General features: G+C 41.7%; 1 protein-coding gene across 1 annotated transcript in view; it reads left to right on the top strand.

The window, feature by feature from the left end:
• The first annotated feature begins 3893 nt into the window (after positions 1-3893).
• Positions 3894-27268, top strand: part of EPYC (epiphycan) — a 56384-nt gene continuing 33009 nt past the window's right edge. The window contains exons 1-2 of the mRNA XM_073650684.1: positions 3894-4111; positions 5822-5989. Coding sequence (XP_073506785.1) covers positions 5831-5989 — 159 coding nt within the window. The 5' untranslated portion in view covers positions 3894-4111; positions 5822-5830. The remainder of the gene's footprint in view (positions 4112-5821; positions 5990-27268) is intronic.

Raw genomic sequence — 27268 nt, 5'->3', positions numbered from 1 at the left:
TTTGTAAAATCTAGTTTTTGCATCGCCATATTTTGAGGCGCTATAATTTTTCCATATTTTGGCAGACAGAGTCATGTGATGGCTTGTTTTTTGCGGGATGAGTTGACGTTTTTATTGGTGCCATTTTCAGGCACGTGACATTTTTTAATCGCTTTCTATTCCGATTTTTGGGAGGCAGAATAAACAAAAACCACCAATTCAGGAATTTTTTTTTGTTTTTTTTATTCTGTTCCGCGTGTGGTAAAAGTGATAAGGCAACTTTATTCTTCGGGTCAGTACGTTTACAGCGGTACCACATTTATATAGTTTTTCTATGTTTTGGCGCTTTTACACAATATAAGATATTTTATAGAAAAAATTATTTTTTTGCATCACTTTATTCTGAGAGCTATAACTTTTTGATTTTTCAGATGATGGAGCAGTATTGTGGCTTGTTTTTTGCGGGACAAGATGATGTTTTCAGTGGTATCATTTTTATTTATATTTGTCTTTTTGATTGCGTGTTATTCCATTTTTAGTTTGGCAGTATGACGATAAAGCATTGTTTTTTTTCTTTGTTTTTTATTTTTTTTTTTTACCGTGTTCACTGAAGGGGTTAACTAGTGGGACAGCTTTATAGGTCAGGTCGTTACAGATACCAAATATGTGTACTTTTATTGTTTGTTTGCTTTTTTTTCATAATAATATTTATTGATGGGTACATTATATTTTTATTTTTGGTGGATTATTTTTTTTATTTTTTTTTTTTATATTTTTGCAATTTTTTTTTTTTTTTTCACTTTCTGGGAGTTTTTACACTTTTTTACTTTGTCCCACTCTGGGACTTTCACTTTTTTTATTCTGATCGACTGCATAGCATAGGGATGGAGCACCATCCCTGTGCCATGCAGGCAGTTAGCGCTGCACAGTGAGAACATTGTTTGGTCGTGCACTGCGCATGACCAAACAATGTTCCTGCTGCCTGGTGACCCGGATGTTGTCATGACGACATCGGGTCATCATGGCAACACCCTGGAAGCCGCGGCAGACAGCGCTGAAGGCCGGAAGAGGAGGTGAATATACCGATCACCTCCCCTTGCCACCGCAATGCTGCGATCGACTTTGATCGCAGCATTGCGGGAGTTAATGTGCCGGGAGCGGTGCGGGACCGCTCCCTGCACATAGTACCGGGTGTCAGCTGTGACAATCAGCTGACACCCGGCGGCGATCACGCCCGCACAGCCTGTGTGCGCGCGCGATTGCGATGACGTACTAATACGGGTCAGGCTCTTAAAGCCCAGGGCACAGACGCGTATTAGTACGTCATGGGCTTTAAAGGGGTTAATAAATAACAAACAAAGCAGCACACTGTAACTCTAAGTATGCGAACATGAAATATATGAAATTTGAATAGCATTATTGCTGTAGAAAATAGAAATAAAGGAGAAATCTTAGCGCATAAATTGGCCAATTCATGTGTACCTGGTAGCTGCGATAAGGCGTTTCTCAAAATACCAAGACCCTACCAATGTGAATACCTCTCTAAGGGACATCCATCTGCTTAAGATTCTATTGCAATTAAAACCACCTGTGTCATAGAGGTGGAGTGCTCAGTCAAAGTTTAAACATATAAACAGAAAAAACTGATGGCACTTCCAAAACTAGAAATAGATGTGAACAGGTGCTTACTAGGAGCAGCTACCTCCATATACAAATAACAAACAAAGCAGCACACTGTAATGCTAAGTATGCGAACATGAAATATATGAAATTTGAATAGCATTACTGCTCTAGAAAATAGAAATAAATGAGAAATCTTAGCGCATAAATTGGCCAATTCACGTGTACCTGCTAGCCACGTTAAGGCGTCTCTAAAAATATTGGATGTCCCTTAGAGATATATTCACATTGGTAGGGTCCTGGTATTTTGAGAGACGCCTTAACGTAGCAACCAGGTACACATGAATTGGCCAATTTATGCGCTAAGATTTCTCATTTAGTTCTATTTTCTACAGCAGTAATGCTATTCAAATTTCATATATTTCATGTTTGCATATTTAGCGTTACAGTGTGCTGCTTTGTTTGCTATTCGTATATGGAGGTAGCTGCTCCTAGTAAGAAGAACCTGTGCACAACTATTTCTTGATTTGGAAGTGATGTCAGTTTTTTTTTGTTTCTAGGCTATAAGAAGATTGCCAACACCCTGAAACTGAACTGCAGCACTGTGGCCAAGACCATACAGTGGTTTAACAAAGAAGATAAGTGCATGTGCTCAGCGTCATATCCAGAGGCTGTCTTTTTAAAATAGATGTATGAGTGCTGCCAACATTGCTGCACCAAATTGGTCTGCATGGCTGTCATCCCAGAAGAAAACCTCTTCTAAAGATGATGTACAAGAAAGTCCACAAACAGTTTGCTGAAGACAAGCAGACTAAACACATGCATTACTGGGACTATGTCCTGGGGTCTGATGAGACCAAGATAAATTTATTTGGTTCAGATGGTGTCACACGTGTGTGGTAGCAAACAGATGAGGAGTACAAAGACAAGTTTGTCTTGCCTACAGTCAAGCATGGAGGTGGGAGTGACATGGTTTGGGGCTGCATGAGTGCTGCCTGCTGTGAGGAGCTACACTTTATTGAGGGAACCATGACAGCCAACATGTACTGTGACATACTGAAGCAGAGCATGATCCCCTCCTTTCAGAAACTGGGCCACAGGGCAGTATTCCAACATGATAACGACCCCAAACACACCTCCAAGACAACCACTGCCTTGCTAAAGACACTGGGGGCAAAGGTGCTGGACTGGCCAAGCATGTCTCCAGACCTAAACCCTATTGAGCATCTGTGGGGCATCATCAAATGGAAGGTGGAGGATCGCAAGGTCTCTAACATCCACCAGCTCAGTGATGTCGCCATAGAAGAGGCTTCCAGTGGCAACCTGTGAAGCTCTAATGAACTCCATGCCCAAGAGAGTTTCGGCAGTACTTGAAAATAATGGTTGGCCACACAAAATATTGAGACTTTGGTCCCAAATTGGCCATTTTCCCTTAGTGGTGTACTCACTTTGGTTGCCAGCAGTTCAGATATTAGTTGCTGTGTGTTGAGTTACTTAGAGGGTACACCAAATTTACACTTTTATACTACCTGTACACTGAATACTTTACATTGTATCAAAGTGTCATATATTCAGTGTTGTCCCATGAAAAGATATAATAAAATATTTACAAAATGTGAGGGGTGCACTCACTTTTGTGATATACTGTACTTTAAATGCATATGAAGTGTTTGTGAATGCATTTTGTAGCTGAGAAAACGTTTTATGATGCCTCTTTAGAATACACTGAATACTATCTGATCCACTAATGAAGGCTCAGCAACATTAAGCAATTTCAAAACCATTCTTGTAAGGAGGACACAGCAGCATCTGACTCTTGAGGACTACAGAAGTGAAGAGACGTTCCTTGTATTTAATTAGTGCGATGGAATGATTTGTTTTTCGCAATGGCACTTCAGAAAAAAGTTACCCTTACACTATAAATAAACCACAATGTGGAAATGATATAATCTGGCTGACTTTTTTAAATAAAAGTCAAAATATCTTCTTATGCCTGAGTTGCAAAACTGATGTATGTACAGTTATTTTTATAGAGCAGATTTCAGTAGGACAAATAAATACTTAATATTTAGATGCCTTTCAAAGAAATGTTATCATTCAGCACTTTGTATGAATTTATGGGTAGAAACTTTTAATCTGAAATATATTGGAGCTTGCTCATTCTGTATATTGCAGGTTCTATGCAACATGCTGTAACCTAATAACATCAATACAAAGTTCCCATGCTAGGTACCACAATGGACTTATTCATATAGTAAAATAAACTCTCAGGCTCAGACGCCTGTTTTTAGAACCAGTGCCAATGCATAGTGGGTATCACATTAGGTATTTAAACTATTACTAATTCTATCGTGTAAACTAAAAGATTTCATGGTGTGAATTCCAAGTTGATACAGCAGTCAGTGTACCAGCCTCCTTCAGACTCAGATATGACTTGTAATTGGTCAGGTCACATCCCACTTGCACTGCACTCTATCTAACCTGCTGCCATTCCAAAATAACAGGAGCTAAGGTAAGTTTCCTTCTTGCTGTCTCCTTACATGAATTGTTTTTGTAAAAATTGTACTAAATTTTTTTAGTCGTTATTTTTTTATAATGTCGTCCGAAAATGTATTTATTTATTTATTTTACTCACTTATATATAAATCACTTATAAAATTAGAACAACTGTTTAAAAAAACAAAAAAAAAACCTTTTCAATCATCATTTCAAAATAGATACGTGGATGCATTTTTTTTTGTGATATCATAGTAAAATAAAGTCAACGGAACATTTTGGCACTGCTTTGAATGATTTTATAATGAAGATTTTGATTTGGCTTACTTTTTGGAAAATAATATTGAAAGCTACAAGTTGCATTTGTTAGTATATTCATTATCTATCTTTTCATCGAACTATCTGCCATTCATCTGACTATCTATGTACCATCTATCTCTCTATTTATCTCTCTATCTATCTATCTATCTATCTATCATCTTCCAAATCTCTATCTATCTAACTATCTATCTATCTATCTTTCTTCATCTACTGATTTTTTTTTAATCCGATTGCTTATATTTTTTGCAAGCTGTGCATATTTCATACTGAAGCTGTCTTAGCTGCCTTCCAATGGAAATTTGGTAATTCAAGAAGAGTTCTCATGATGGGTGCACTGCATAAAGTATCTTGGAGAATCTGCCATAAATGAAAGCTTTGTACTGCTCTCTTTTCCCAGTGGAATTTCATATCCTCATGCCTAAAGCTGCTTCATAAAAGCTTTCTTTCTTTTAACTTACTGAAGTTTAGTTTATGTGTCAGTTCATTCTGGCACATGAATTGGTAATGTTACTGGACTGGAGGTACTAAGAGCTGTAGATGAATAGAACAAGTGTATGGGTGTATGCAACACTTAGCATCTTAAAGAGAACTATCATTCTAGAGGACACCACGTGTCACATGCTTATTTACCCAAGCAGGGGGAGCGCATATGTGGCAAATATGTCCTCTGTTTAACAAGCGTTCGTGTGTTATAACTTCATCACCAAAGAGCTGACCAAGGAAGTATTAAACTAAAACACCAATTAATATAAAAAGGAATTCATGCCTTGCACTAATGATTTTTTAGTGTAAAAAATGGAATATTAGAAATGTCCACAATGTATAAGTTTTAACAAACAAAAAAGTAAACTAGAGAGTTGCATAACAACAATCTGTTAAACTCTTAAAGTATGTAATGGGGTAGAGCCCCACAGTGTGGACCATGGAACAACTTTACCTGCAAATAAACTATATAGATACTTGTACTAAACATCCTTTATAAAGATATCTTGAAAAAGCTAATTTTATGGCTGCTTTGGAAAATTCAATCCTTCAAGCACTGTGCCAAGCTCAACCTTTCAGTAGCAAAAATATTAGGTTAAATGGTATTATGTACCCTTAACTGCATCCATAAATGTCAGCTACCCAGCTTGAAGACGTTGACGTGTAGACTTTTTGGCATCTAACCAAGATCTATGTGTACTCCCATTTATATGCAGAGGGGAAAATCATTGAATTAATGCTACTGTGAGACTGTGGGATTCTCACAATATTTTTGTACTCATTACTCTCAAATGAATAGAGCTCCTCATGTTATGCTCCTTGCTCTTAAAATGCTATAATTAAGGTTGATTTTACAATTTTGCAGCAGTGATCATAATTTCAATCTGATAACTTTTTTCCATATTTTTGTTTCCTTTAAAAGCTTTGAAGAATGAAGACATTCGCAAAAATTTTCTTGGGACTTTTTATGCTTAAAGCGGCCTTTGCTGCTCCCCCAACGGATTCCATTAACTATGATACCGATACATATGAAGTTGATCTATACAGCAATTACGACTATGATGAAAACAGTAATATTGATCAAGGAGAGGTATTTTCTTTCATTAATTATTTTAATTGGCCAGTTGCTTGAACTTATAAGCAACATTTTAAAGAGTAAAGTACAAGCAATATTGAGAAATGATGTAAAATGTTTCAGCAGTATATTGCATGCCTAAATATATTGATTCAAAGAAGAAACCCACATTTAAGTACAATTTTTAATAGGTTTTTAGTATTTAATTCTCAATATGCCTTCATTCCTGTTGGAGCTTTATTTTCCTTATGCATACATTTGTGAAAGTATATGAAATAATGTCGACTAGCATAGCAGGCCTCCCTTCTTACCACTGTGGTGACATTGAAGCCCACCTGCTGCCTACTGGTTTTATGAGTAAACAGAAGACACAAAGGTATTTAAGTGAATTACCAACATGACACTCTCCCCTGATGTTCTGCATAGGTGCTGAGAAAGATTAGCTCATATACAGATACAGGTGTACTTGTACCCATTGGTAGCAGGAGAGGTCTTTATTGTGGCCAGAGCCAAAACAAGATATTTTAGTGCAGATGGTAGATGTGGCCAATGGCACTTACCCTCCCTCCTAGCAAAGGAATGGGTCAGAGAGTAAGGTACCAGGACCACTAATGCATCCCTCTCATACCAGATGGGTCAGGTAACAAGCTCTGACAACCGCTTCCACTAGAATTGTTATCTTTTTACCAAAAAATACTAGCAAAAGTAAAAAAGTGGAGTACTTTAGAGCTTTAAAGGGAGTGCAATTTCACAGTTAGATACAGGAATAACTCACTGTTTGCAGACCACTTACATGATACGAGGGACGAATAGCGATATTCATCATTGACATCCTATATTTTAAATGTCAAACCCAATAGTAATGAAAACTAATATAGCTTAAAGGGGTGGTCCAAAGCCAAACAAAATTTCATTCTAAGTCTCTATTTAGTGCCGTAATCTAAGTTATTTTCTAATATACTAACTCCATGAAATGAAACGTAATCAGTGACGCTCGTTTCAGGGGCTGTGCTCGTCCTCGCTGTGTCCCTCCTTGTGAATGGTGCAACATCCGCTCTGTTGTCAGCTCAGATCAGTAATAATCAGCTGGCAACAGAGGGGTTTCAGAATACCTGACATGCAGGAGACTAGCCCCGCCCAGCTAGTGACAGCATTGGTCTCCTGCATGCTGGGTATTCTGACACCGCTCTGTTGCCAGATGATTATTACTGATTTGAGTGGACAACCCAGCAGACACTGTCACTGTGAAGATCACAAAGTATACAGCACAGGGAGAGACACAGCAGGGATGAGCACAGCCCCTGAAAAAAGCGTCAGTGATGCAAGAGTTGTGTCAGTAACCGCAGCCTCTGCCCCCTGCACTGGGGATTGCTTCGTTTGAGTATTCCAGCATCCACTGGGATACTTAAACAAAGTGTTATCACACAGGAGATAGGAAAAAAATATTGTAGCAATAATTGCAATTCGATAGCGTAGTTAGGGAATGCTAAGGTATTTTTTATACAAGTATATTAGAAAATAGCTTAGATTATGGCACCGAATAGATAGGGATTTAGAATGAAATTAAGTTTGGCTTCAGACCACCCTTTTAACTATAATTGGGACTGTTTGGTTTCATTTAAGCTGTCCAGCATTTCAAGGATACCTTAATGGAAACCAAGCAGGCCCCATTGTAGTTAAAGTGATCTGTCTAATGGTGTTTGCATCTGTCATTGTACAAATACAGCTTGCAATATAATTGATGGTGGCTGTTGTGCAGGTTTCATGTACTGATGATGGTTCCGGTAATGTACTCATGTAGTGATGATGGCTCTGGTGATGTTTTCATCACCAGAACCACCTTTAGTACATGAGTATTGCACCAAAACAATCATTAGTACATGAATACGACACAAGAATCACCATCAGTACTTGACTACAAGAACAAAGCTTAGTACAGCGATCAATTGAGAGGTCAGCCCCATATACATTTTATGAACTCTAACGCCCTGTACTCCTTAATAATGTTAAGAAGGTGCTGGGACTTGTTGTTACCAGCCACCTTGAGACTGTGGACCAAACAGGAATCACAATACTGATGAGACGCAGTCCAAATGACATATAAACATTTACATTTAGGCACCTTACAGATGATGTTTGGTCTGATTGGATTCATTCTCATCCATTTTATCTCCATCTAGTCCAGATGCCATTATGGCTTTCATAGCCAGAGCTCATCTCTGCAGGCTGACCTCTTCTCTGGCCTTCTGCGTCACATCCTGATACAGTGCCTTAAAAATAGTGTTTTTATAATTCCATCTGCATAAAAATATCTGTCCACACTATGCCCTAAAAATGCCTCTTATGCCACTGTTATGCCACTGTTCGCCCTTATGAGCTACTGCTGTGACACCTTTATTAGCTAAAACTGACTAACCGTCCGTCTGCTATATCTGCCACACTGTTTGCCATTGTGAGCTATAATCACCACAGAGTAAGCCCCTATGATATGAACAATGGCCTGTATCATGGCTGTCACTTATCCACTGTTTTCCATTGTGTTTTCCATATCTCTACCCTGTCACCCTGCCATGCTAACCAGTTTTCATACTGTGCCCCCATTTCATGCTGCCCCTTCTCCATATTCATATTGTGCCCCTCTTAACACTATGCCCTCATACTGCCCTCTTTAAACTGTGACCCTTCCTCACACTGCCCTCCACACAGTTTGATGTTCAACACAGTCCACCATAAATTATAGTCACCTTAGCCCCCACATAGAATGGTGTCTACCACAGCCCTTCATACACATTATGTCGATCAAAGCCTCCTACATACAGTATTATGTCCACCACATCCCCACTATATACATTATGATGTTCATCACAGCTCCCTATATATAGTATGATGGCCCCCACAGCCTGCTATAGTATTTTGTCCTCCACACCCTCCAATACAATATGATGGCTCCCACCATCTAATAAACACAGTATGTCCCCCATGAAGTATAATGTCCCACAAAATCCTGACTATATACACAGTACAATGTCCACCACAGCCCCTCATACAGTATAATGGCCCCAATGCCACCATACAGTATAATGGACCCCACAGATCCCATGCAGTATTATGTCCCCCACAGCCCCCTATACAGTATGATGCTTCCCACAGCCCCCCATAAATAGTGTGATGGTAACCACCGTCCCCCCATAAAATATGATGGCCCCCACAGATCACCAAACTGTATGCTCACCACAGACTCCCATAAAGTATAATGTCCCTCACAGTCTCCTATACACAGGCAGTATAATTGTCCCCCACAAGCACCTAGTAGTATGTCCCACCATCTGACTCCAGGGCCAAATAATATAAGAAAAAAAAAAACCTTATACTCACCCAATCCTGGTTCTCGATCTTCCGCAGCCTCCATCTCCTCTTCCAGCATATCTAGCAGTGAACCTGTGATGTCATCACGCCGCCTGACTTCCCCTGCATGGTGTTGGCCTCCAACAAGTTGCAAGCCAGATTAACATTTGGCCTTCTGGAGTAACAAGCGAGGAAGGGAGCTAATTAGAGCTCATTTGTCCCTGTCTCGGTGTACTGCTCACATCTTCAATTGCATTTGCTTCTTAAAAATGCAAATACTGATAATGCTGAGAAGGAACAATGGCCAGAGTGCAGGTAGAAAGAGTGTTGAGTGATGTTAGTGACTCACTGACACTGCTCACCCATGTGCCTATGACCTGGCTGTCCCTGAGGAAGTGTTCAGAAAATGAACGTTGGGGCAGAGGGACGCATGACAGATCCTACTACAGACTGCACCAGGAAAACTCCATATCTTAGATAAAACAATGTCTTATACCATGATATAGTTCTCTGTTGCACTGATATTTTCAATAGCCACTTGGCTTCTATAAGAAAAGAACGCCGCTATAGTTTACATGTATATGCACTTTAACAGTACTTACCTTTACATCTGATAGATTCTATTTCGGTGGGGGTTTGTACTTATTGTATGATATTGCTCTCTGTCTCATTTTAGCACTGTTCATTATAATATAGAGGAATAGGAGTAGATTTACCTATGTGCATGGTTGCACTTCAATAGGATTTACCTCTACTTACCTAGTATGCTTTGGTTTCATGGATGTACAAGATCATAGTTTCTGTATGCACTGGTCTGTTATTTTTCTGTTCCTCAACACATGAGGCACCTGTTTTTAAATATTATTATGTGTTTTGTTATATTTGCAATTGTGTTATAAAATATACTGGTTTTGATACTCTTTAAATTGTCACTTTGCCTACTTGGTCCCCTTGATATAAGATTTTCTTGAGTGGCAACTGTGATTTACAGTAATGGTAGTACTTTTCTTTCCCCAAAATTGTGTCCCGGCAGGGAGGAACCCTAGGCGGGTGCCTACCCTTGCCTACCCATTGTCCCAGCCCTGATTGCAGCTGCTGTGTTAAGGAGCTAAGCTTGATGTGACAATTTAAATAATTTTATGTACTTTCAGGTATTTCTTTAGAAATTTGTCTACATTTTTTTCATAAGGAAAATCAGTAGGAGACTGAAACAGGGTGCACCTCTTCATTAGTGATGAGCGAGCATGTTCGTTACTCAAGATTTACAAGCATGCTCGGGTGTTTCCCGAGTATCTTCAGCGTGCTCGGGTGTTATGGTCTGTGTGCATGATTTATAACTGTTTTACAACTTTAATACATGTGAGTAATGCCTGTTTCTTACGCATTCCTCACATGTATTAAAGCTGTCAAACAATTGCAAATCATGAACCCAGCGTGACTAAAACATAACACCTGAGCACGCTGAAGATACTCAGCGAGCACCCGAGCCTGCTCGCTGACAGGTTTAACTGAACATTCTCGCTCATCACTACTGTTCATCACTAAACAAAGGGCTAGCTCTCAGACAATCCCATAAAACGTAATCCCATTTTCATTCCCATTCATGCAATTTCTAGGGCAGCTGAGAGCTGCTATTTTTATCCCAGGAAGGTGCCATTAGGCAAACATGCTCCTTGGCTATTAATAACAGCTCACAGTTGTTTGTTTAGCTGCTACATCCTCATGATCAGCAAGCAGGAGCACTTTGGACGCAGCATATTTTAGCTGCATCCAAAATGCTGTGTTCTAATGAGGCACTTTTGTTGTCAGTACATGCAGATCTACCACATATAATGACATTTCAATCGGTCAAAACCTGCACCAGAGATTAACGTCTCTTCTACAGAAATTTACATGCTGTGGGTGAGTTTGGGTACGTGCCCACGATCAAGAGCCACTGCATGTTTGAAGCTGTGTGCCTATGCAAAGTCAAACCTGCAGAGTCCAGATGTTACAGCATAGTGGATGAGATTTCTAGAAATCCCATGTCCACTATGTGTGTGACTCACCCCCTGGGCCATGGGCCACTCGGGACCAGTCTTCAGGGCAATGCTGGGAGTAGTAGTGGTGTAGTGGCGACCCGGTCCCGTGGCTCAGGGTGGTCTGACCAGTGGTAGTCTATGATGTGCTGTAGGTAATGTCCGACTACGCCACCCGTGGATTGCGGTCAGGGCTAACCACCGCTGCAGTGCAGACCGCTGGGGCTGATATAAATGTGCAGCACTGAATAGTTCAACTCCCCACGGGAGGAGTATGGCCCCAGGGCAGTGTATATAATGGATGATGGAGGGGATGATTCCGACCGTATTAGCCAGGAAACGGAGGCCTCTTGAACAGTTCAGGGTCTTTATTAGAACAGGTAATATGACCCAGAAACAGGCCCGGCTAGGAGGGGGCCTGGATGTCTGAGAACAAGTGGGAAGCTGGCCCTGGTCAGGGTGAGGGTGTAGGCCTACCGTGCTCTCTGTGCTCCTTCTGGCTATTTCCCTTCTGGTAATGTAACAGCCCACGTTCCTGAGCTCACCATGTCCTCTCACCCGTATGGCTTGCAACTTGGGTCCCTTTCTACTCCCAGCCTGGTACGGCTTTGCTGGTCCCTTCTGCTGTGGCCAAGGAACATACAGTCCCCTGCGGACTGGTTATCTGCTGTAGGACCAGGAATCCTCCCAGCCTCAGACACCAAAGTCTGGTAGATTTGTTGCTTTATCTGCCAGGACAGGCTCACTTCGCCTTTGTCCCAGGCTCGTGGCCCTCCTACTGCCACACGTCCTCTTAGGCTGCAACACAACTGTCTGTCCCTGCTCTTGGACACCTCTCAATCCAGAGACAGGTTATCCAGTTCTCCCTAACCCTGCCCCCAGCTCCAGCTTTTATAGAGGCAGCCTGCTCCTCCTACTGGTCTGGGACAGGAGGTGCTGCATGCTAATGGTCCTTGACTAGAGAACCTCCCCCTTGCTCTCAAACACAGCTTTATTATATTTGTGGCATCCAGGCCAGGGTGACACACGTGCATCTGAGGTTGTGGCTCACCCACGGACACTGACATGCGGCGTGTCTTTCAGGACCGCAGCATGTCAAATTCTCTTGCAGAGATGCTAGTCTTCGCAAAAGAAATTTGACCACTAGAATGTATTGAATGCGGTAAATCCGCATGGTTCAGTGAACACATGGATTTACCAACATTCAATAGAACACAGCATTTTGGACGCAGCAAAAATATGCTGTGTCCCAAGCGCTGTTTCATCTGGATCGTGGGCACATAGCCTAATATTAAGAAAAATGGAGCGGGCTCCCGTGTCATTTTCATAACCAGTAGAGGAAAAGCCGACCGATGGGAGCTGATATTAGTAGCCGGGGAAGGGGCCATTAGCCATAAATGTTCCCTGGCTATTAATAACGAGAAGGGATTAAAAAGATTATTTTTTTAATTGTGTCATTTTTCACTAAGGTCAAATTTTGGAAAAAGCCCTCTGTTATCTATAGATTAATTGCATAATGATGCTGGAAACTGGGAAATAAATCGATGGGAATCAATTCTTTGGGATGTCTCAAATGTGTCTCTTAATTCATAGAATATCTAAATTGTTACTATTCATTGACTCCATTATTATCCAGACAGGTTTTGTAAGATGAGTTAGAAAATGTTTTCTCATTGTCCTAAGTGTTCAATGCAGTATGGAGATTTGATTGATATATAGTGGAGGCATCTAACACTTCAGAGATACTGGCAGCGAGTTATTATCAAAGTCAATCAATATTCAGTGACTATACACTTCAATCCAGTTGTTTGTATATTTGGTAGCAGGAAAGGGTTAAGACATCCAAAGTATATTTTTACTGATATGAGTAGAGAATTTATGATTGGAAATATTCTGATATGAAAAGTGTGTTAAAAGATGCTAAAAATTCATTAAGAGGGACAGACTAGTGATGAGCGAGTATGTTCTGTTAACCCTTTCGGCGAGCATGCTTGGGTGCTCGCAGAGTATCTTCAGCGCGCTCGGGTGTTATGTTTTAGTCATGCCGTGCTCATGATTTGCGACTGACAGCTTTAATACATGTGAGGAATGACTAAGAAACAAGCATTCCTCACATGTATTAAAGCTGTCAAACAGTTGCAAATCATGTGCACAGCATGACTAAAACATAACACCCGAGCACACTGAAGATACTTGGAAAACACCCGAGCATGCTCGTAAATCTTGAGTAACGAGCATGCTCGCTCATCACTAGTGCAGACATAGTAACATAGTAACATAGTTTTTAAGGTTGAAGGAAGACTAAGTCCATCTAGTTCAACCCATAGCCTAATGTGTTGATCCAGAGGAAGGCAAAAAAAAAAACATGTGGCAAACTCTAAGCTCCACATTGGGGAAAAAAATTCCTTCCTGACTCCATACGGCAATCAGACTAGTTCCCTGGATCAACGCCCTATCAAGGAATCTAGTATATATAACCTGTAATCTTACACTTTTCAAGGAAGGCATCCATGCCCTTCTTAAATTTTAGTAGTGAATCACTCATTACAACATCATGCGGCAGAGAGTTCCATAGCCTCACTGCTCTTTCAGTAAAGAATCCGCTTCTGTGATTATGATTAAATCTTCTTTTCTCCAGACGTAGAAGATGCCCCCTTGTCCCCGTCTCAGGCCTCAGAGTAAAAAGATCAGTAGAAAGGTCTTTGTACTGTCCCCTTATATACTTGTACATAGTAATAAGATCACCCCTGAGCCTTAGTTTTTCCAAACTAAATAACCCCAAGTGTAATAATCTGTCTTGGTATTGCAGACTCCCCAGTCCTCTAATAACCTTGGTCGCTCTTCTCTGCACCCGCTCTAGTTCAGCTATGTCTTTCTTATACACCGGAGACCAGAACTGTACACAGTATTCTAAGTGTGGTCGCACTAGTGACTTGTATAGAGGTAAAATTATGTTCTCCTCATGAGCATCTATGCCTCTTTTAATGCATCCTATTATTTTATTTGCCTTTGCAGCAGCTGTCTGACACTGGCCACCAAACGTGATCTTGTCGTTCACCTGTAACACGGGTACTTTAAATGCAGCGACACAGAAACACAGAGCAGCCAATACAGGGTTAATAAACAGGGGAAGTTTATAATAACAGGGTAAATCTCCACGCAGGGAATATCAGGGGAAAATATGGGGGAAAACAAGGAAAGTAGCAAGTAAAAGTCTTTAACTGACAGTTCACGGTTTAACTAGATATAGCAGAGTCGAACCGGTTGTAAACGACAGTTTTTACACTTAGCTGACTCTTTTCCTCCACAATGCAGTTGCCAGCTGAGGCCGGTGTTGATTTCTTCAGGCTTCCCTGCCCAAACAATGCTCCGTCTTCTGGCGGCAGCGGGCGGTCTCTGGTTTTATCTGCTGAGCTCCTAGTCCATAACACGGAACCTCACGTGCCCGGCTCCACCCACCCTGCGTCTCTTCTCTAGTCGGCTTGACTCCTCCGGTCCACTGCACTCGGCTCTTGCTCCCAGTCCTGGAGCCAGGAGCCTGGACCCTCTCACATTGCTCTGCTGAGCAGGACCCAGCTCCGCTTTCCCGCGAAAACGTCCTCGTCTCTTCCTCTCTCTACCCACGTCACCAGTCTCTCGGTCACCTGACCTCCCAGCTCTCACTCTGGACATGCCCCCAGCTTCCCAGTCACCTGACTCCTGTGCTCGCAGTCTGTCTTCCCCCTGCAGCCAGAGGCACGGCCCCGGCAGTTCCGGATCCCTTGCTCTGAGAGTACTTACACCCCTGTCTTCCCCCTTACACATCAATACACCCAGGTCTTTTTCAGTGACAGTTTTGCCCAGTGTTTTACAATTAAGTATATAATTATACATTTTATTTCCTCTGTCCAAGTGCATTACCTTACATTTATCCCCATTAAAGCTCATTTGCCATTTATCAGCCCAAGCTTCTAGTTTACATAGATCCTCCTGTAATATAAAATTGTCCTCATCTGTATTGATTACCCTGCAGAGTTTAGTGTCATCTGAAAATAATGAAATACTACTCTGTATGCCCCCTACAAGGTCATTAATAAATATGTTAAAAAGAAGCGGGCCCAATACTGACCCCTGTGGTACCCCACTGTTAACTGTGACCCAGTCTGAGTGTGTTTCATTAATAACCACCCTTTGTTTCCTATAACTGAGCCAGTTCTTAACCCACATACATATATTTTCCTCTATCCCCATTATTCTCATTTTATGTATCAACCTTTTGTGTGGAACCGTATCAAAAGCTTTTGAAAAGTCCATATACACAACATCCACTGCATTTCCTTTGTCCAGTCTGGAATTTGCCTCCTCATAAACGCTGATCAGATTAGTTTGACAGGAACGGTCCCTCATAAACCCATGTTGATATTGGGTCATGAGGTTATTTTTCTTCAGATACTCTAGTATAGCATCTCTTAGGAAACTCTCCAGTATTTTACCCACAGTAGAGGTTAAGCTTACTGACGTATTATTTCCAAGTTTGGTTTTTGTCCCCTTTTTGAATATTGGCACCACATTTGCTATACGCCAGTCCTGTGGTACAGACCCTGTTATTATGGAATCTTTAAAGATTAAAAGTAATGGTCTATCTATGATGTTATTTAATTCCTGCAGTACTCGTGGGTGTATTCGGGCCCGGGGATTAGTCAACTTTAGTGATTTTTAGACGCCGCCATACTTCCTGCTGGGTTATGCAAGTGACATTTAATGGATGTAGCAAACAAGTACATATAAAATATAACTTTTATTAATTAAATATTTAAAAACATGTGTTGCTAGATGCCCATATGGTGTATAAACACACCGTGAATGAAAAGGCGCTACAACCAAAAACCTGAAAAAATGTCAGATAATAAATATCTATAATGAACAGGGCTAGACAAAATTTCAAGCCCTATCAGGTCAAGCATAGGTAAGGATCAAGAAGGTACTAAATTGTGAAGTCCAAAAAGAACCTTACATAGAAGCAATATAGAACTAAAGTACACATCACCAATAAAACATATAGCAATAAATTCGGTGATTGTACGGAACATGCCACCAGGCATTAGGATGGAACTGAGGAACTAATATGGAATAGGAACTATATACCCCTGATGAAGGATTGAAACGCGTCGGGATGTTCCGTGGATTAACTAATCACCTGTAATATAGGGGGGACATACATGAAAAGACCCCGGGTGAGATGTTTCCATTTTTTATGAGGATATAATGCCTGGATGGTAATAGAAGGCTCCTCATAGATTTGTTTATATACACATACCTACCATTTGATAATGGCTTGTCATGTTTATGGGTATATGCGTATATAGGTACGATCACCAAATTTATTGCTATATGTTTTATTGGTGATGTGTACTTTAGTTCTATATTGCTTCTATGTAAGGTTCTTTTTGGACTTCACAATTTAGTAACTTCTTGATCCTTACCTATGCTTGACCTGATAGGGCTTGAAATTTTGTCTAGCCCTGTTCATTATAGATATTTATTATCTGACATTTTTTCAGGTTTTTGGTTGTAGCACCTTTTTATTCACGGTGTGTTTATACACCATATGGGCATCTAGCAACACATGTTTTTAAATATTTAATTAATAAAAGTAATATTTTATATGTACTTGTTTGCTACATCAACTTGAGATTTTCTTAACAAGTTTCTGGCCTTCGCTAGTTTAACATTTAATGGAGAATTTTTGTTATCACTGATCATGTTTTCTGTCATTCGATTTTCTTGTGTAAATACTGTTGAAAAAAATCATTTAGCATATTGGCTTTTTCCTCATCCTCATCCACCATTTCACCCAGACTATTTTTAAGGGGGCCAACACTATCAATTTTTCGTTTCTTACTATTTATGTAGTTAAAGAATATTTGGGGATTATTTTTACTTTCTCTGGCAATGAGTCTCTCTGTCTCAATCTTTGCTGCCTTGATTTGGTTTTTACTGAATGTATTTAATTTTCTGTATTTATTTAATGCCTCATCACTACCTACTTGCTTTAGTTCTCTAAATGATTTATTTTTGTCACTTATTGCACCCCTTACAGCTCTATTTAGCCATAGTGGTTTCCTCCTATTTCTAGCATGTTTATTCCCATAGGGTATATATTGTGCACAGGTCCTATTCAGGATGCTAATAAATGTCTCCAATTTGCTTTGTGTAGTTTTATGTCTCAGGATATCGTCCCAGTTTATTGCACTAAGATCATGTCTCAACCGTTGGAAATTTGCCTTCCTGAAGTTTAGTGTCCTTATAACCCCTCTGCTACATATCTTATTAAAGGATGCATTAAAACTTATTATTTTGTGATCACTATTACCCAAGTGACTCCCAACTCGTATATTTGATATGCGGTCTGGCCTGTTGGTTAATATTAGGTCTAGCAGTGCCCCCCTTCTTGTTGGGTCCTGAACCAGTTGTGAAAGGTAATTGTCTCTCATAGTTGTCAAAAACCTATTACCTTTGCTTAATCTACAGGTTTCTGTTCCCCAATGTATTTCAGGGTAATTAAAGTCCCCCATAATAATGACTTCTCCTTGAGTCGCTGCTTCATCCATTTGCTTTATGAGGATATTCTCCGCTGCTTCCATTATTTTTGGAGACTTATAACAAACCCCTATCAGTTATTTATTATTTTTTCCCCCTCCCCTTATCTCCACCCACAGGGACTCTACATTTTCCTTAGATTCACATATATTCTCACGCAAGATGGGTTTTAAGGATGATTTTACGCATAAACACACCCCCCCCTCGCTTGTTTGTGCGGTCATTTCTGAACAGACTAAAGCTCTGTAAATTAACTGACCAGTCATGGCTCTCGTCCAACCATGTCTCAGATATCCCCACCATGTCATAATTATTTTCCAACAAAATTAATTCTAATTCCTCCATTTTGTTGGTGAGGCTTCTGGCATTAGTGTACATGCATTTTATGTGTCTCTCTGTACCTCTATTTCTTCTTACTATACTGACTGTTCTAACCCCACCCCCAATTTATTTATTTGTGCCCAGGTCACTATCTGCACTATCTTCCCCACCTATAAAATGAATACCCTCCCCCCAATCCCTAGTTTAAACACTCCTCCAACCTTCTAGCCATTTTCTCTCCCAGCACAGCTGCACCCTCCCATTGAGGTGCAGCCTGTCCCTAGCGTAGAACCTGTATCCAACTGAGAAGTCGGCCCAGTTCTCCAGGAACCCAAACCCCTCCTTCCTACACTAATTCCTGAACCACTTATTTATCTCCCTAATCTCCCTTTGCCTCTCTGGCGTGGCACGTGGTACAGGCAGTATTTCAGAGAATACCACCTTGGAGGTCCTTGCTTTAAGCTTGCAGCCTAATTCCCTGAAATCATCTTTAAGGACCTTCCACCTACCTCTAACTTTGTCATTTGTGCCAATGTGCACCATGACCGCTGGGTCCTCACCAGCCCCTCCCAGTAATCTGTCAACCCGATCAGCGACGTGCCGGACTCGAGCGCCAGGTAGGCAGCACACTGTTCGACGATCCCTGTCTTTGTGACATTGCCCTATCTGTTCCCCTAATAATTGATTCCCCCACTATCAGCACCTGCCTGGCCAGCCCTACTCTCCTATTTCCCCCCTTACTGGAGCTGACACTCCTCCGGTTTTCAAAGGACATGCCTTGCTGCAGCAGTGCTACCCCTGTACTGACACCCCCCTCTTATGCTAACTTTGCAAACTTATTGGGGAGTGCCAGATGAGGACTAGACTCCCTGGCACTCTTCCCTCTACCCCCCCTTCTAACTGTCACCCTGTGACTAACTGTTGACCTCTTAATAAATTTGGTGCATCTTACTCCAGAACATACAGTACTTCATCAAGATTGGCATAAAAAGTGCTAGTCTTGATGAATCGGTGACTTTATGAGACATCTTAACTCTGATGGGTTATTTATTTGGCTTACATTTTCTGGCTTTTTTGTGGTTGGATGAGCTTTGGTTGTTGGTGGCTGTGGTGTTATCACTGGATAAGTAGAAGTTTGCAGACGGCAAGGAGGAGTTAACTTGGAAAAAGATTGAGTATGCACATTGAAACAGCATTCAAACTCTTTGTGAGTGATGTGAACAGTACATTGTTACAATCAGACTCTATGTTCACCATACAGTGGTAGTGGAGTTATTCTTAGGAGTACTAAAAGGGAAGGGCTAGAAGTTGAATGTGCTGCGTTGAAAGTTTTAGTAAAGCCTAGTTTTATTTCATCTGCACTTTTTAATTTTACACAAGAATGATTTATAGGGTACCTATTACCTATCTGGGGTTGCCATTTTTATTTAATAAAAGAGTTGGCAGCCCCAGATTGGTGATTTTTCTAAACATCAGCTCAGTAAACACCTTTTTCAGCTACTGACGGACTTTGAATTTGGCAATGTCAGCACTGTAATCCTCACACCCTAAATTAAAAAGAAACATTCTTGAATGCTGATGAATATCAGCAGAAGATCATCCCCACTATAGTTAAGATGTTTTCTTCCACTGAACGAGTTATGAGAATACTACACCTGCAGCAGATGGAGAATTGTGTCCTGTGACTTAATGAGCCAACCGCCAACTCATAAATCTTCCTCATGGTTTTAAGGTATTAACAAAAGTGCTCAGGAGGCTCCCTACTGACCCCCAGTAGGCCCAACCTTCTAGTAATAGTCAGGTCCTTAGTTCCGGGCTGTGAAATCCTAGCATGAAGAGCGGGATCCCAGAAGCTTTCGTGTGAAATCTCACTCTTTGCACTAATTGAGGACTGCCGTGTATTTTACTGAGCTATTATGGAATTGTAGTACCATTAGACCGGTTACAGTTATGTGCATGCAGGGATCCTACAACCCAGAATTTCGGGTGGGACTATTGCTAGAAATCTAGGCTCTTTCAGAGGGCATTAAGGATCTGTTTGAGTGTATTAGTTAATACATGATATTTAGAAAACTCATCAAACTGGGACAGCCCACTCTTATATTAAATACAGAGGATTTAGATTAGAACTAGGTACACTTTAATATTGATTACGAGTCTTAGAGCTTATTCCTCCCCAAAAAATTGTTTTACATACTGGCAGCCACAGTATAGATTACAGGAGGTTGTCATTTTTGCACCTTCAAAGCTATCTGTTCTTTAGAATATCTTGGTACATCTATTTTTTTCCTGTTTAGGTTTATTGCTTAGGTTTTTTTTTGTTAATTTTTAAGGCAACTTTTGCTGGTTTTCCTTTTGGAGGGATCTCTTCTTCCAACATAGCCATGCCCCTTTTACGGGTCTCGCTCCCTGCACCCATTCTCCACCCTCCATACCTTATTCCTCACCTCCCTTACACACCAAGCTAAAAGAAACCCAATGAAAGGGCCGATTTCTAACTGGCTAAGCGCTCTGTTTTGGGGCATAGAGATTTATCGACTCTTTACTATTGATTCTTCTGGGAGTTGTCTGTTTTTTGGAGCCTATTGGATGCTCCAATTAAGTTGGCAAATATGTAAATAGGTCAGGTCATTCTGCTAATAAGGCAAGTAGTACAGCAGGACTGAGCATGGTTGTACAGTGGTTAGCACTGTTGTCTTGCAGCGTTGATGTCATGGCTTTAAATCTAAAGGACAACAGATATCAGCATTCCACAGAGACTCAATGAAGTTGAGATCAGGGCTGTGTGGAGGCCATATCATCACTTCCAGGCCTCTTTATTCTTCTTTACTTTGAAGATACATTGGCAATGTGTTTGGGATAGTTGTCCTGCTGCAGAATAAATGTGGAGGCAATCAGGCACCTCCCTGATGACGCTTCATGATGGGAAAATATCTTCCTATATTTGTCAGCATGGAGGACAGCATGGAATGAACAACAATGAAGACCGTAGACACAGAGGTCTGCCAAGGAAAGTTAGTGGAGCAAATGAAACACACATCATGCTTACTTCCCTATGATATTGGAAACTGTCTAGCAGTGCCATTGTGGCGCCCCTGAGGGTTCAGTCACCACAGAGGTACTGCACCTCACCCAGAGGTGTGGTATCTCCTTCTCTCAGGTAAGGAGGGAGTGCTGCCCGGAACCTCAACACCCACATTCAACACTACACTGCTCCAGGCCGGCTGGAAGGGCAAGATGCAATGTGTTTCCTGCTAAGCCCTGTCCCTGGATGGAGTGGGGGGAACCAAAGAGAGGGGGAACCAGTAATGGGTGTGGGTGGAGGAAGTAGAGTAGGGGAGCACCATCATAGGTGGTATATAAAGGGAGGCCATCTTAGGGTGACAGGTCAGTAAGAGGAGTTGGTGAAACAGTCAGTTGGGGAGCAGAGTCTCATTAGGGGCTCTGCTCCACAAGTGAGGACTAGTGATAGAGGCCCAGGAGGGGAGCAGAGGAGAAAGACTCCGTTCTATAGAAGGGATCCCAGGAGGTATGGCGAGTGCAGGACGGCACCCATACACCCCGAATCTGCTCGGTGTCAGAGGGATCAGGCCGCAAGAAGGGGACCGGCCCCTGGACCAGCCGTGTTACTCCAGGTCTCGGCTGGAAAAACCAGAGGCTTCTGCACTTCCATTGTGCAGTCGCCACAGTCTCATCCTAGTCACCGTGAGGGTCAAGCAGGTCCGGGAACTCCAGGTTGCCCAGAGGGACTTCAGAGCCCCCGAGCGGGACTGAGTGTGTGGGAAGCGCAGGGCAGTAGGGAGATGACCCAGCGCGGGAAGTCGGTCTAGTTAGGAACATAAAGAAAGCGGGGTTCCGTCAAGCGCTCCTGACATATCTGAGGAAGAGCTGAACCCCTGGTCTGGTAGACGCAGTGCGATGCGGAGGCGGACACCCGTACAGTGTACCTGAGAACCTTGTACAAGAAATGTGAGTAAAGCTCGGATGACTGAACTGCACTGCCTCCGTCAATTAATTCAGCTACGCGATCTCTCTCCCCGCACTACAAGCCCCAGCATCACCACCCACCACCAAGCTCCACACTGCCCCGGGGGCCCGCTTCGCCTGTGGGGAGCAGAAGCATCCCAGCTGCCATCCCATCACCCCCCGGAGGTCTGCAGCAGCGCTGGTAATCCTTACCAGGTACCACAGGTGGCGTCACCAACTATTTACTTTATTTTTATTTCTATCCAAGTTCCAATCCCCTTTTTCAAGAGTGACCCGAGGGTACGGGAGCCGACCACTGCGACATCCCCAAAACCAGGCAAAGGCCCGGGTACCGAGTCGTCCCCATCCCCTGGGCGCGTCACCATCATCTCAGAACCTAGAGCAACCTGTGGGACCCAGCTACACCCATCTACTGTTTACAGAAGTCTGGCCAGAAGTGATGGTCATGGAAGAATTGCAGCCAAAAACCATACCATAGAAACAAGGCCAAGCAAATTAGCTATAAACGAAAACATAGGAACTGAGGTGCAGAAAAATATCAGCAGGTGCTCTGGACTGATGAGTCAAAATCTGAAATGTTTTTTTTTTAGAACAGAATGCAGTTTGCTGAAAGGCTGGAGAGCAGTACAGTAATAAGTGTCTGCAGGTAATAGTTAAGCATCGTGGGTTTTTTATAAGTTTGGAGCTGCATTTCAGCAAAAAGGAGATGGAAATTTGATCAAGATTAATGGTGTCCTCCGTGCTGAGAAATATAGGCAGATATGTATCCATCATGCAATACCATCAAGGAGGCATCTGATTGGCACAAAATGTATTCTGCAGCAAGACAATGGCACTAAAGATACAGCTAGTGTCATTAAGAACTATTTTGAAACACATGATATGGCCCTCACTGAGCCCTGATCTCAACATCATGAAGTCTGTGTGGGATTACATGAAGAGACAGAAGGATGCGCAAGCCTACATCCACAGAAGATGTAAAAATCAACTATTTATTTCGATTTTTTAACGAATTCATACTTTGCAGCAGTTTTTCCCACACATGCCTATGCATAGTACTTTACATATGGTCATACAGTAACCAAATAATACCATTATCGTATTTACACACACAAACTCTCAGTTATTAAATAATTCTGACAAACTGGTTCTATACAAATTGGATTTATTATGATTATGATTATGTGTTGTCTAAAGAGACTTCAGAACCTAATAAACATCTCTTTGGGCACTTTAGATTTTGGACCAAATTAATTTTTTTACTGATTTAGACAAATTAAACCTTTTTCTATATTCAGTCATCTCTAACAGCAAATAATATTATTATAAAAAGGTCAGATAAAAACACTATAAAGAGAATAATCAATATCTTCAAACTATGATGAAACATTACCACCTAAAATACTATGTCTGACATGACTGAATGATAGCACTATACATGGACCATGTAAAGTTTTGATAAAATACTAATCGGACATGGTTGGTCAGCAGGGCATCATTATTAACCTTTAGGTGAATACTAACCTGAATCTTGGGACATCAAAAGCCTTCTCCTCTTCATTATTCATTTCTCGAGATATGATTAGTCAGTGTCATATAGGAGGAAGAAGCAAACACCCCCAGTGAAAACTAGATAACACCCACTTGGCTTAATGAAAATTAAATCATTAGCGGCCAAATAATTTGACTGTTAATACCTCCTCAATGAAGAGGTGAAATTATAAAAAAAAAGTGTTTTATTTTGCTCTGCAGCAACTATTTCATCCTGTGACCAGTTCAACAAGAAAAATTTGAAACATTTAACGATCCTTTTTAAAGGAGTTTTCGCAGATACCAGTAAAGATAACCTTTAAAAGATTTTTTTCTGTATTTTATTATTTGTGATTGTATTGATAGCCATTTGTTTAAATAGTTTGTTTGAGCATTACGTGTCCATTGTGTGTAGCTAGCAGTCTTGTGGAGTAAGCACTCTGTTTTAGGCCTCCTTCATATGTCCGTGTTTGCAGTACATGTACCTATTATAATCTTTGGTGCTGCACATATGTCCATGTGTAGTCCACGTGCAAAGCATATGAAGACATCTGGGCCGGCTCCAGGTTTTCGTGGGCCCCGGGCGAAAGAGTCTCAGTGGGCCCCTTTAACACATACCACAATTCATGATGCACAGATACCGCAGAGAAATATATATATATACAGTACAATGCCAAAGATTTCACTTCTTACATTACATAAGTGATAACTATTGTAAATTCTACAATAGCTCAGAAAGTGGCAAATCCTCGCAGCGCACAGTGCATGCCCTGGGGGGATTCAAGTTTTCATTTTAGACTGGACAGTATAGTCCTCCATACAGTATAATGAGCCCCATATAATAATTAGTCCCATATAATGTTCCATACAGTATAATGAGCTCCATGTCAGAAGACGCGTATGAAGCTGAAGCTGCGAGGAACGAGGAGAGGTAAGTATTCCAAGTGCCGGGGTCCTGAGCAAGCAGGAGGGCCCACTCGTGGGCACTGGCACAGGTTCCCTCGACTCAGTGGCCCCATGGCGCGCCGGTACTCACAACAACGAGTGGGCCTTCCCTCTGGCTCAGGGCCCCAGCACTTGCCCCAGTGCGCCGAGTGCTGACCCCGGCCCTGGAAGACATGTCCATTTTTTACAAGCAGCATGGATGACAAGGGCCAATACAAGTCAATGGGTCTGTGTAAAACATTTATAGCACACAGATAGCATCCGTGTGTCAACTGTTGTGCTGTACGTGTTTAACATGGCAAAGTATAGGAAAAGCTTTGGAATTGATTAGCCCCATATAATGCTCCATACTGTATAATGAGCTCCATATAATATTGCATACAGAATAATGGACCTGCATAATGAGCCCCATATAATGCTTTATACAGAATAATGGACCCATATAATGCTCCAAACAGTACAATGAGCCCCATATAATGCTCCATACAGAATACTGGACCCCATATAATGCTGCATACAGAATAATGGGCCTCATATATTGCTCCATACAGAATACTGGACCCCATATAATGTTCCATTCAGAATAATGAGCCCCATATAATACTGCATACAGAAAAATGGACCCATATAATGCTGCATACAGAATAATGGACCCATATAATGCTCTATACAGTACAATGAGCCCCATATAGTGCTCCATACAGAATAATGGACTCCATGTATTGCTCCATACATAATCGGCCCCATATAATGCTCCATACATAATGGGCCCCATATAATGCTCCATACATAATGGGCCCCATATAATATTCCATACATAATGGGCCCCATATAGTGCTCCCTACATAATGGGCCCCATATAATGCTCCCTACATAATGGGCCCCATTTAAGGCTATGTACAGGGGACAAAATCAAATACTTACCTCTCCTCATTCCTCGCTAGCTACTGTTCTGCTCCGGACTCCTCAATGTCTTCCCGCTCTCTGCACTGTGATGCTCATAGCAGAGGGCGCGCTGTAGTGACGTCATGAGACATCACAAGTTAGAAGACGCGGAAAAAGCTGGAGCTGCGAGGAATGAGGAGAGGTAAGTATTCAAAATTCTGGGGTCCTGAGCATGCGGGAGGGCCCACTCGCGGGCGCTGGCACAAGTTCCCCCGACTCACTGGCCCCATAGCGCGCCGGTGTCCACAACAGCGAGTGGGCCTCCCTGCTGGCTAAGGGCCCCGGAAAATTACTTTGTACTGCAAAGTTGCGAGGCATGCTCTTCGGTGACCCCACTGAATGTTATTTATTAATTTTTTTCATGTGGGGGCCCAATTAGAACTTTTACTATGGGGCCTCATGTTTTCTGTGTACACTCCTGTTTGTAGATCAAAAATGCTTACACTCTACAGGAGAGAGAGAGGAACCTGCTGACCATAAGACTTTACACTTAACAAGAGAGAGAAAGGGGACCTTGCTGATCGTAAGAGTTTACACTCTAAATGGGAGAGAGAGAATCCGGCAGACCGTAGGAGTTTACACACTAAAGGAGAGAGAGAGAGAGAGAGAGAGAGAGAGGGGCCCTCCCTGACCATAAGAGTTTACACACTACAGGAGAAAGAGACTTACCCTGTGACACTGGAGATGGAAAATGACTTTGCTATACAAAGTATGCTCCGCTGGGAACTGCTGATCTATGATGGCCCAGGTACTGGCCATCCCTGTACAATATATGATAATCCACTAAATATCATAGCTGCAGGGCATTATGGAGAAACCTGAGCAGACATGCAAAAAGACTTTAGACTGCTCTCTAATAATTCAGCACTGTGGGAAATGGTGACAGGTAAGATTTTTTTGTGACCCGCAAATTGAGTCTCAGTGTTTGAATTCACATAAAACCGCGAATTTCAGGAAATTCAGCTCAAACTCGAGGAGAACCTCGAAATGATCCGCTCATCTCTAGCGAGCATTACTACTACATAGAAGAGTGTAGAGGCTTTTTTTCTTGACTTAAAAGAGAGTGTTTGCATATACCGTAAGTGGTGAAGGAATCGCTATCTGAAAGTGTTTAAGTAAGGAGATACCACCACCAACCAGGCATACCAGGTACCAGGTACTGAGTAAAGTAACAGAGAGACTCTTGCAGAATGAAGAATTTTCTTCTGAAAGGAAGTACCAGCACAGTTCTGCAAGTGTCACAACTATTAACTTATTGTGTAAACTCTCTAACTCTGCTCAAGATAACCTGTTGCCTCCTGTGAGATTGTTGAAACCATGATGCTAGTTGACTCATGTTAGACGTTGTAGCGCTAAACCTTATTGCTTGCTTTCTAGTAAAGCTTTTCATCCGATTATATGCTTGCATCTCATCCCTAAGTTTTTTGGAACTACTCTATCAAGTGTCAAGGGCCATTCCATACAGTTAGAGGGGTATATCTTCTACATCCCTATTAATAAGTAGTGTGTACAGTATACAACATTGACCAACTCCTTTACAAAGAGCAGTGCAATACTCCTGTGTCTCCTGCCGCTCAGGGCAGTATGTAACAGTAGGCTGTGTATGCATGTGTACGAAACAGTC

The sequence above is a fragment of the Phyllobates terribilis genome, unplaced genomic scaffold (genome assembly GCF_046119375.1).
Source record: "Phyllobates terribilis strain yellow unplaced genomic scaffold, ASM4611937v1 Scaffold_11__3_contigs__length_659146591, whole genome shotgun sequence".
Classification (NCBI taxonomy): Eukaryota; Metazoa; Chordata; class Amphibia; order Anura; family Dendrobatidae; genus Phyllobates; species Phyllobates terribilis.
The sequence above is the reverse complement of the archived record's forward strand: the minus strand, read 5'-3'. Positions and strand labels throughout refer to the sequence as shown.